The 12731-nt window shown below is 44.1% G+C and overlaps 1 protein-coding gene across 1 annotated transcript in view; it reads left to right on the top strand.

Annotated features, from left to right (window-relative positions):
* Positions 1-12731, top strand: part of dlgap2a (discs, large (Drosophila) homolog-associated protein 2a) — a 205584-nt gene that overhangs the window by 64083 nt on the left and 128770 nt on the right. The window contains 2 exon segments of the mRNA XM_070884350.1: positions 1805-1824; positions 7082-7229. Coding sequence (XP_070740451.1) covers positions 1805-1824; positions 7082-7229 — 168 coding nt within the window.

Raw genomic sequence — 12731 nt, 5'->3', positions numbered from 1 at the left:
ATCTAAGGATGATTGGAATATTATGGCCAGTACCTCTGCGATTTCTGCCCTCAATTCCCTCAGCTTGCTAGGATGTATCCCATCCACTCTTGATGATTTATCTACTTTAAGTACAGCCAGCCTTTATAATACCTCTTTATCAATTTATATCCTGTCAAGTATCACCACTACCTCCTCCTTCACTATGTCTATGGCAGCATCCTCTTCCTTGGTGAAGACAGACCTGGCAATTGACCCCCCTGCGGAACCCTCACACAGAAGCCGAGCAACGATATAATAAGAGGCATATAGCTACACATAATATTATCGAAAAGATAATTGGAGTGCTGAAGCAGCGCTTTCGATGCTTGGACCACTCGGGAGGCAGGCTGCAATGCCACCCTGAGCAGGTTGCTCAGTTCACAGTGGTGTGCTGCATGTTGTATAATTTAGCCATCGTGTGGGGACAGGAATTGCCACAGGGGACTGCGGGACCACCTGAGGAGAGAGTGCAGGAGACGGAGGAGGAAGAAGAGGAAAATGAGGGGGAGGAGGATGACGAGGAGCTTCCAGATGAACCCATGGCACCATCTCGCCCCCCCCCCCAGACCGAACACCACAGCCGAGGTCACGTGGAGCGTATGTCACTGCAAAATTGTTACGTCAGCAGCTCATAAATGAATGCTTTGCTTGAATGTGGAGAGCTGCGTTATGGGACCCTGATGACTGTTACCCCAAAAGTTTGACACTGTACAAGAATGGTTAAATTCAATTCAAACTTTTATGCAAAAATCTCAAAAACATACAACAATTTTAAAACTTTAAAACTATAAAACAACTAACAATTTTAACAACTTTAATAACAACTTTAACAATAACTTTAATAACAACTTTAACAAAATTTTAACAACTTTAAAAGCAGTTTTAACAAAACTTTTACCACTTTAATAAACTTTCACAAATCAAACTTCAATTATTCAATGAACAAGTACAACAAAAAGACCCTTTACTGTCCTCGGCCACGACCTAGGTACCATCCTCGACTGCGTGATACACCACCCTTGGGACTATTTCCCCCCTTTCTTATTCACACCCTTTCCTTTCCCACTGCCCGTGAGCCTGGACCTCGCCGTGCTGTTACCAAACCGGCGTGCAGCACCGCACCCAGAGTACTGTTGCTGTCGTTGGGGCTCAGATATTGAAGGTGCAATAAAAGGGGCCTCAGGGGAAGCTTGCGATGTGGATGCCATGGCTTCAGGGCTGGAAGATGATGTCAGCACCCCACCCTCAGGTACTGTCGAACTGACTACAATGGCACGGGGTGGCTTCCGCGCCATGTCCCGATCCCGTCGATTGCCGCATGGCTTCGACGCTGTCGGCGGACCGCTCCATCGTGGTGATCATACGTGACATATCCTCCGACTGCCGCTCTGATAGAGCCGCAATGTTTATGGCTATCGTAGTTGTAGCCTTGAGCAACTCTTGACCTATGTCGACGCTGGCCTGTGACAGACGCACCTAGTCCTGGTACACGCCTACAGCAACCGACCTCTTCTGCACCAACTTCCGTTGCTGCGGCAAAGGCGCTGTAATACTGGGGGTGCCTTGCTGTGCATGGCTTGGTCCCGCAGAATCAGAGGAGCCATGGGGAATCCCCTGAATACAGACTCCATGGTGGAGGATGTTCCAGCTGGCCCACATGGAACTGGTGTATCCTCCTCCATCTCCACCCCTACCTCCACCTCCACTGGCTCCAGGATCAGCAGCTCTTCCTCTTCCTCTTCATCTTCGTCTTCCTCATCTCTGCCAGTGGTGAAGTCAGGAGAGGGCAGGGTGACACCAGAGGTGGAGGCAGTGGGTCTCTCTGTGTCGGTATGGTCTGAATCATCCGAGTCTGGAAGTACCAAACAACATTTAAAAAGCTTGGCACAGGGGAAGGGTCAGGGACTTATCGCAGTCTATCTTAAATGTCCAGTATTGCATTACATATCACAGCCAAACACATTACATACCACCAACATTGCAGTACATCACATGAGGCCAACATTACAGTACAATAAATTTACATTACATTACATCAGGCCAACATTACAGTTATAGTTACATTACATGACATGAGACGGCCGCAACACAGACTGGATTGTATTCACCTTACCATCCTGTGTGAGTGGGTCAGCTCCAATGCCGGGGACAGGTCACGGATTTCAATGTCAGTCAGAGGCTCCTGGATCGTGGGTCCTCCCCCTGTATGTCGCTGATCGGCTGCTATTGCAGATGTCTTCAGGACTGATGTTACACAGATCAGTGGGCATGATGAGGCAGTGCCCAGTAGCGAGGACATGGAGGGAAAGGTCACAGATTTCTGTTCCTGTCTCTTAGTCGTTAATCCCACCCCCATTCTGATGTTGTGTTCGATGACTTCACAGGGGCCGCGTATTGTGGCTGATTCATCGTCTATCTGAAGATATACAGCTTGTTCCTCTCAGAATGCTTAAACTTTATTATCAGTATACTGGCCTCGCAACCTGCCTCCAAGTCTTAGTTCCCCAGCCTTTTAGATATTTGGGTCTCTTAGCAGCCAGCTTTCTTATCTAGGTAAGTGTCACCTCTTGACCTGGGAGTTACAGCTAAGAGAACTTCAGCATTTTCTGTCTCTATGCTTCCTTTGTTCACTATAATAGCAGGAACAAGATACAATCCCCACCCCTTTCCTTCACATTGCTCGCTAGCTAAAATGTTAATGCAAAGACATCTGAGATACTTGAACATTTAAACCACTGTAAAATATACTAACATCTCCCATTAACACAGGGAATACAGTCATTCCCTGACTCCTCAATGTCAGTGTCAGCTGTGGCTCAGTGGGTAGCACATTTGCCTCTGAGTCATGAAGGTTGTGGGTTCAAGTCCCACTCCAGGGACTTGAGCACAAAATCTAGGCTGACGCTCCAATGCAGTGCTGAGGGAGTGATGCACTGTTGGAGGTGCCGTCTTTCAGTTGAGACACTACACCGGGGCCCTGCCTGCTCTTGCAGGTGGACATAAAAGATCCCATGGTACTATTTCGAAGAAGAGCAGAGGAATTATCTCCGGTGTCCTGGTCAATATTTATCCCTCAATCAACATCACTAAAACAGATTATGTGGTCACATTGCTGTTTGTGGGAGCTTGCTGTGTGCAAATTGGCTGCTGTGTTTCCTACATTACAATAGTGACTACACTCCAAAAGTAATTCATTGGCTGTAAAGTGCTTTGAGACGTCCGGTGGTCATGAAAGGCACTATATAAATGCAATTCTTTCTTTTTCTTCGCTTCCCTTCCCTTCCCTTTCCTTCCTTTCCCTTTTCTTCCCTTTCTTTCTTCCCTTTCCTTCCTTTCCTTTCCTTTTTCATGTCATACAGCATTACCAAAGGGTAAGCACATGGACTGCATGCACACACACATAATTGCAAACACGCAAACAGTGGCTGAAGTGAACTGTGTCCAGAGAGTGTTTTGGTATGATGTTGGATAATGTATCAACAGGTGATATGAATTTGTAAAGACAATGTATAAGAAGGTGTCAGTGTAAGAGGGAGCCTGGTGTACAGCCTTCTCATGCTCCGCAGGTAGATCTTCAGGGACTTGTTGTTCACGGAACTTATCGACTGACTGTTGTGCCGCATTCAGCAGATCCTAAAGACTTTTGTTTGATCTTCTAGAGCACCTATCAAGGCATTTGAAATGCTGCTTGAGGATGCCTCTGGCACATTCTACCTGTATTATGATCCACATCATTGCATGCACTTTATCATACCTGTGCTCCACAGCTTCTTGTGGCTGTCTGAGTTGTATCATGAGCTATGGCTGCAAACAATAACCTTTCTCATCCAGCAGCTAACCTTGTATTCTTTCTGACTCAAATAGTGGAGAAACCATGAAATGCCATACGGTAAAAGGATTGTAATTGTTGCCTGGGAACAGGACATTGGCCCTCATTATTCTGTGCTGATTGCCCCATCAATAACAATCTAGACTCTGGGAAATCCCGCTATCTGGAAAGAATGTACAGTCCTTCCATGCTTTTGCTGGTTGTCCACAGGGTATGTGTTAAACCGATATATTGCTGAAAACAACACAGCAATCACTCACTTTATGCATTGCATTGTGATTAATGCACTCTGTTGAAGCCTGGAATGAACTTGAAGTGTAAAAGTCGAGGGATGTAGTGACTTTGACAGCCATTAACAGTGCTGTGCCTGTGGTAGAATTTGCAAGCTTACGAACATACAAAATTAACGGGCAAGAAAAGACTAGCAGGTCCATCAAGCCTGCCTTGCAGCATGATGGCCAGACCATTGTGGCTAAACGCTTCTTCCCACCGCCCTTACCCCATACCTTGCCCATCGCCCCACCTCCCACCCACCCCCGCAGCCATATAATCTCCTGGGCGAGGCAAAAAACTGAGTAAAAGTGCTAATAAGGGAAATTATAGTCGGGAAAATTCCTCTCTGATCCCCTCAGGTAATCGAAACCAGTCCCGGATATCATGTGGACCACGTGTTCTGTATAGACACTGTGGTGGCTGGTGTGCAACGGTCACCACATGATAAAATAATCCACGCACAGGCATCTTCCACCCTTCAGGATGTAGTTCAGGACCTGGAATATTAGGTCCCGGAATATTAGGAACACCTGTGAACTTATCCTTTTTTGGCGTGGAAGCAAGTCATCCTCAATTTGAGGGACCGCCCATGATGATGATGATAGACACTGCTATATGATGCAGTCTCTGCCCCAGTCAGGAACTGGTCCAGCTCCCTCTTGAAGGCATGTGGACAGTCAGCATCCACCACACCATGATCAAATCACTGTTAATCAGGAGTCCAGGCCCTGATGCATTCTAGTATAGATTACTATAGATTACTATACTAGAATCTATAACTAGTATAGATTAGGACATGTCATTTTGGTAGTGATGCTCTTGTTCTTTGTGGGAGTGATCTTTGGGGTGTGACACAAAGTGAAACAGTGTAACTAATGTTAGCAGAGATACCAGATTACATTTTTGAATGTATCAGTACCATGCAAACCATTTTCCACTGGGCATCTAAACAGATATTCATTTTGCACATGAATTATGTTGATCATAAACATGTTGGAAAAATATTTCAGCCTGTTCATGATTTTCCTTTTTTAAACTGAATGCAGCGATGACAGCAAAGCATTGCATCCCTTATCATTGCCATGCCCAGTAAAATATGCTTCAGACCCCTGTGCTTCTTCTGAATACAGATAAAGCTGTATCTTAAATGGGACGTGCGTTCAGCTGTGTGATATCATATTATGCAGGGGAGCAGGTTAGAATTCATTAACTAATAGTATTTTTAATCTGACCAGCACTTTATTACTTGTTTAGAATTCCATGTTGCCCTGTACTCTAGCACTATTAGAGTTCAATTGTTAAAACCTCTCAATACTGCCAAAGCACACTAAAGTATTTTAATCAGACTGTTATGACCAGCAGTAATAAATATACTTAATTTCCTCAGATGCTAATTCCCTAATGTCTGTCCAGAACATAGTCTTCAAGGCAAAGTTCTTCACCTACAGTTGTTAATGCAATTCCTGCAAATTATTGGGATTAGTATGGAGCGTGCAAGTGGGGATCCAGAAAACCAGGCCAGGAATCTCTTTCACAGGACTCCTGCCTGATTCATGTGATGTTCTAGCTGATCCCTTTTGGCTGGCCATTAATTTAGATACAGTCCCCACCATGTACACCCGCCCACACATATATAGGGCCAATGGCACTAACCATTCACCATTTCCACTGAAGTCAATTGCAAAGACATTGGACATTAAGCGCGCTGTCTGTTTCGGGCAGCAGCAGATCAGACTTGCCGTATTCCATACACGTGTATCCCACAAAACTCTAATTCATTGTACCATTTAAGGATTCTACTACAGTTGCATACTGTTGTCCTGAAAGTTATTTCTAATTATGAGCTGCGTAATTCCCAGCAGCATTGAATTTCTCTAATGAGTAGTGCTGTCCAATTAGAATTAGTACTATAAATCATTTGTTTCTTAGTCGTTTGCAATGCGGTTTCGCCTGAACTTAATGCGTTACCCCCTTGTTGTATTTAAGTCATTATTGTTACTATAATTGACAAGCAGGCAGCTAAAGAAAGCAAGAATTGTAGATGCCGCTTTACTGTCCACTTCATACAGTGGGCAAATCGGGTTAACACCAATGCGCCTGCTATAAGTTGTGTATTATGATGCAGTAAAATGTATGTTAAACCACAACACAATTCCATGTCTGTTTAAGATGGGAAATCGTGCTGTGCCCTCTGCATCCCCTGCGGAGTAAGCGTAAAGGGGAGCTCCAGCTGCAATGGAGCTTCGAAACAGACCGTTTTTCTTTCCATTTTCATCTTTCGTACTTATTTTTACTGTTCTTTCAGAATTGTTATTTGTTTCCTCAATTGTTTTAAAGTTTATTCTTCAAATGAATACATTTTGTTATCAATAAATTTGTAGTCTGGGTTTGTCAATAATGTAATTACACCAATGACGAACATCCAGGAGAAAAACTACACAAGAGAATGCAATCAAAATTCTTTGTAATGGTTTAATTTTTATAAAGGATGTTGACGCTCCCAAGAGTGGTGTAATTATTCCTTAAAGTAGTATAAAGGAAATAAACATTTTAATGGTTAATAAACTACTATATAACATTTTAGACAGTAATAATGTGAAGAAAGAAAATGGATCCTATATAAAGAAGGGCCGTAGATTTATGTTATACTTTTATAGAACTCTACAGCTGTATTTATTTTGGTAAAATTACACCAACTTGCAAAGCAAAAAAACCTGACATACGTTGTATTTTTTCCAGTTGAATTTGTTTCTGGGTATATTAACATCACTGTTTTCATTCACTCTCATTACATTACAATCCTACATTACTGTGACTACACTTCAAAAGGACTTAATTGGCTGCAAAGCACTTTGGGATGTCCAGAGGGCTTGAAAGGCACTATATAAATGCAAATCTTTCTTTATATCTTTCATTCCCTGACTTTGTGCTTCTACCTTGTTTTCTTTTTATTTGCAGCCAGAGCTACCTACAATCTGGGATTGAGGTGACCATCAACCACAGTTTAGATCCTGCCGCCAACGAGAACTCCCCCAAGTTTCGCTCGAGAAATCAGAGCTACATGAGAGCTGTGAGCACCCTGAGCCAAGCTAGCTGTGTCAGTCAGGTGAGGTCTTGACCTTAAGAAACAAACATCTCCCCATTCTCAGCTTCTTAATACGAGTCAACGTCAGAAGCCATTTGCTGCCCTGATCAATCTCAACAGAGATTAAACAAGGACAGAATTAAGACTGTGAAGGGAAAGCCTTGATCAAAACAACGATATGTAATTGTGTGCATTCAAAATCAGCTTTTCCCAACAAGGTGAATGTTATCATTTATCAATTTAAAATAAGTAAATGCTCCTTGATCTAAATAGTTAAAAAGCCATTTATTTAGCACGAGGGATGAACACAGATTCAGGCTGATTTAAATTAATCCAGATTCAACTAAACTAAAACCACGCTCTGATTATAAGAATTCAGTTTTGTTCCTTTTTCCCACAAAAATAAAAAACCTTGTGAGATTTTTGTATTTTGTTGACTAAATAAGGCAATTTGAAAAGAATTCCTCTTATTTTGTGCGATTGCAGCAATGAGAACATCATGTTATCGACCTCGAACAAAATGGCAGGCGAGGAGCATGAACAGGAATATTGATTACCTGTCAGATCCACAGTCTCAGCATTCATCCAGGAGAGCCGGCAAAATTGAAAAGCTTTTAGACCATTCGATTAGCCTGGAGATGAGCCCTCAAGGGAATTTCTTAATTATCATGAGAAGCCTGGAATATTAGCTTTGGGAAAACTTTCAGTTTTCTCATAAAGCCGGCAATAGTCTCAAAGGTGGGCCATCGGGCATTACCCTGTCATCTTTCCTGGAAACATAGCCTCCTGTGTATAGGGGAAAGCCTCAATCCAAGAAGTGTGGAGATCCAATCATAGGGACAACTTTAGTAACCATCAGTATTGATCAGAAAGGAAATCTATTTTTAAAAAGTCATATGAGGAATCATTGATGTCAGACATTTTCAGTGCTGATGCAAGTGTAAGTAAGGCTACAGTATAAATTAGATGACTAAAGATAGTATGATTATTTAGGCTAGTCATAATGATGGGGAGAATGGTACTTCAAATGTCTGGTGTTTTATGTTGGTTTCAGATTACTTGTTTTTCAACAAATAAATCATCCAAGCTGAGTAAATCACAGTCACCCTAACTAATGCTATGACTAGCAGTTTGAAAAACAACTAATAGGAGTCCTGGTGAATGTTTTATTTGTTGAAAAACAAGTAATCTTTTTTTAAATTAAAAATGTTACGGTGAAATTCTGTTGAAGCAAATGTCTTTCTTTACCATGACACAATGGTTAATAGAGGACTTAAAACATTGAGGAAATCAAACCCTGATAAAAATAATTTAATCCATCACTTTGAGTTTCTGTCATCGGGTTTTGACTTCTTTTGTCATCATCATAGACAGTCCATCGAAATCGAGGAAGACTTGCTTCCACTCTAAAAGTGAGTTCTCAGGTGACTGTACAGTCCAATATGGGAATTACAGTCTCTGTCACAGGTGGGGCTGACAATGGTTGAAGGAAAGGGTGGGTGGGGAGTCTGTTTTGCCGCACGCTCCTTCCGCTGTCTGCATAAGTTTCTGCATGCTCTCGGCGACAAGACTCAAGGTGCTCAATGACCTCCCGGATGCTCTTCCTCCACTTAGGGCAGTCTTGGGCCAGGGATTCCCAGGTGCTGGTGGGGATGTTGCACTTTATCAAGGAGGCTTTGAGGGTGTCCTTGAAACATTTTCTCTGCCACCTGGGGCTCGCTTGCCGTGTAGGAGTTCCGAATAGAGCGCTTGCTTTGGGAGTCTCGTGTCAGGCATGCGGACCATGTGGCCCGCCCAACGGAGCTGTTCGAGTGTGGTCAGTGCTTCGATGCTGAGGATGTAGAGACATAATGGCCCGAAATTTGTGGTGGGTAATAACAGCGAATGAACAGCGTTCGCTTTTATTACCCCTTTGAAACTGACCACGACTTCAGGATGTAGCGCATGCGCATCCTCATGTGGAAGTCCAAAAGTTGTGGTCAGTCATTCACTGCTCCGACACTTGCTGCTCTGTGCCCACCCCGCCTCCTACCCCCCCCCCCCCCCACCCGGCCCGGCATAGCCAGTAGCCAGTAACCAGTGTAATCAGGGAAATCAGTAAAACTGCCAAAAACTTTGACTTTTCCATGGTAATATCGCTGTTAAATACACCATTAAAAGTTAGACATTGTTGGATTGGTGTAACTGGGGTTTTAATGGCGTATTAACTGCTAAACAAATGTTCTGACCATGAAAAGTGAATTTTAATTTTGTGGAGTGTCAAATTTATCCATTTAAAGTTTGTTCATCTGTATTTCAGGTTTACATTTTCCCCATGTGAGAGCTTCAATATTTGTTTTGCTCTCTAACATTTTTTAAAAGTTAGGAGAAAAGGATATGAGTCACTTCCTGGTTCCCAGACTGTGACAATTCTGCATTGTGATTGGCTGCTTTGACAGTTTGTTGACTTCACAGCAGCTCACGTTAGGGATTCCCCATTAACTTACACCAATGTCGACTGAATGTCGGAAAAGTCAAACTTCTCGCCATCGGAAGCTTACTTCGGGGCCAGCCGTGAATGTCTTTGCTTTGCCGCTGATCGCAAATTCTGGGCCAATGATGAGTATTGCACTATTGCACAAGGATCAGATCACTTCCCATTGAGTTTCGCTGGAACAGCCTTAAGCTTCTAAAATCCTTTTTCCTTTCACTAGCTAAGTAGCAGAATGAAAGCTCCAAATTTTCACCTTACTGTTGAAAAATAATCTTAAACCAAGTGCATAAAGCCTTGAATCTAATGGGCTGGATTTTCGGCTCGCTTGCGCCTTTGTTAGCGCCCCAAAGGGATGGTAAAGGGTGTTTCTCAGCGTTACGGCGGTGTCCAGCTTTTAGAGCCCAGCCGACAAATTCGGCTCATGGTTTGCAGCGGTGCAAAAACATACCGCCCCGCCCTCGAGATTCACTGAGACCGTGACGTCAATCGTCGTGTAACGCTCCGCTAGAGCCCTGGTTGCAAAATTAGGCCCTAACGCCTCATTAACCACCCATCCCAGAAAACATCTGAAAAACCAGGCATTCCCAGGGTGCAGCAGGCTGTCTTGGCAGCGTATTTAAATGGAGGCAGGAGTTTCCTACATCACAGGTCACATTGACTGCAATGGTTGCACACATCACGCTGCGTGAAGCTCCAAATTGAAAGTGGCAGTTTTATCTGCTATTACAGGGTCCTTACAATGTCAGTGAGAGAATTTAATGGGGGCATTACGAGTTCGCCAACGTATCATGCTGCATGCTATTGCCAGCTTGCGTCAAACTAGAAGAAAGGCTCTTGGCCATGTCAGCCCACGGATGAGGAGAGGCCGAAGATGTCTGGGGAGGAGGGCTTACCTGCCACAGGTTTAAAGGCACCAACGCTCATACCTCCGGCTATCTGAGGAGCAGTATGTGAGAAGGCTGTGCTTCTGAAAGGAAGTGCTGATAGAGATATGCCATCTCCTACAGGCAGATCTATAGTCTACCAGCGCCAACAGGATTGCGCTGCCAATCGCAGTGAAGGTGACTGTGGTGCTGGCCTTCTATGCATCCGGCTCCTTCCAGGCAGCAGCAGGGGACATATGCAGCATCTCTCAATACGCTACACAGCACTGCATTCGGGACATTACAAAGGCTTTGTACGCCTGCACAATGGACATCATAAAGTTCCCAATGAGCAGGGCCATCCAGAATGATCGGGCATGTGGGTTTGGCAGAATTGCGAGCATCCTGAGGGTTGAAGGAGCCATTGACTGCACACATGTGGCCTTGCGAGCACCATTCCACAATGCTGAACTATTCAGAAACCGAAAGGGATACCACTCCTTAAACGTGCAGCAGGTGTGCAACCACCCTCAGCACATCCTCGCAGTGAATGCCCGCTATCCAGAGAGCACACATGATGCTTTCATCTTGTGTGAGAGCACTGTCGCACGAATGTTTCAGAGACAAGGGGAAGGGTGCGGCTGGCTGCTCAGGGGAATAGATATGCGTTTCTGCGGCCACAACCAAGGCTCCAGGATGTCTCGGAGCGGGTGCAGGACATTCTGAAAAAGGAGGGTGAACAGCCAGTTGTCGTCGTACACATAGGTACCAACGATATAGGTAAAAAATGGGATGAGGGCCCACGAGATGAATTTAAGGAGCTAGGAGTTAAATAAAAAAATAGGACCTCAAAAGTAGTAATCTCAGGATTACTACCAGTGCCACGTGCTAGTCAGAGTAGGAATCGCAGGATAGCTCAGATGAATACGTGACTTGAGCAGTGGTGCAGAAGGGAGGGATTCAAATTCCTGGGACATTGGAACCGGTTCTGGGGGAGGTGGGACCAGGGTAGAGCCAGAACCAATGTCCTAGGGGGTGTGTTTGCTAGTGCTGTTTGGGAGGAGTTAAACTAATATGGCAGGGGGATGGGAACCTATGCAGGGAGACAGAGGGGAATAAAATGGAGACAGAAGCAAAAAATAGAAAGGAGAAGAGTAAAAGTGGAGGGCAAAGAAACCCAAGGCAAAAAACAAAAAGGGACACTTTACAGCAGAATTCTAAAGGGTCAAAGTGTGTTAAAAAGACAAGCCTGAAGGCTCTGTGCCTCAATGCGAGGAGTATTCGGAATAAGGTGGATGAATTAACTGCGCAGATAGCAGTTAACGGGTATGATGTGATTGGCATCACGGAGACATGGCTCCAGGGTGACCAAGGTTGGGAACTCAACATCCAAGGGTATTCAGCATTTAGAAAGGATAGACAGAATGGAAGAGAAGGCGGGGGTGGTGTTGCTGGTTAAAGAGGAAATTAATGCAATTGCAAGGAAGGATATTAGCTTGGATGATGTGGAATCGGTATGAGTGGAGCTACGGAATACCAAAGGGCAGAAAACGCTAGTGGGAGTTGTGTACAGGCCACCAAATAGTAGTAGTGAAGTTGGGGACAGCATCAAACAAGAAATAAGGGATGTGTGCAATAAAGGTACAGCAGTAATCATGGGCGACTTTAATCTACATATTGATTGGGCTAACCTAACTGGTAGCAATGCGGTAGAGGAGGATTTCCTTGAGTGTATTAGGGATGGTTTTCGAGACCAAATATGTTGAGGAACCAACCAGAGAGCTGGCCATCCCAGACTGGGTGTTGTGTAATGAGAAGGGACTAATTAGCAATCTTGTTGTGCGAGGCCCCTTGGGGAAGAGTGACCATAATGTGGTAGAATTCTTTATTAAGATGGAGAGTGACAAAGTTAATTCAGAAACTAGGGTCCTGAACTTAAGGAAAGATAACTTTGATGGTATGAGGAGCGAATTGGCTAGAATGGACTGGCAAATGATATTTAAAGGGTTGACGGTGGATAGGCAATGGCAAACCTTTAAAGATCATATGGACGAACTTCAACAATTATACATCCTTGTCTGGAGTAAAAATAAAACGGGGAAGGTGGCTCAACCGTGGCTAACAAGGGAAATTAAGGATAGTGTTAAATTCAAGGAAGAGGCATACAAATTAGCCAGAAAAAGTAGT

The sequence above is a fragment of the Pristiophorus japonicus genome, chromosome 7 (genome assembly GCF_044704955.1).
Source record: "Pristiophorus japonicus isolate sPriJap1 chromosome 7, sPriJap1.hap1, whole genome shotgun sequence".
Taxonomy (NCBI): domain Eukaryota; kingdom Metazoa; phylum Chordata; class Chondrichthyes; family Pristiophoridae; genus Pristiophorus; species Pristiophorus japonicus.
Note: the sequence above shows the minus strand (reverse complement) of the source record. Positions and strands in the feature narration are given on the sequence as shown.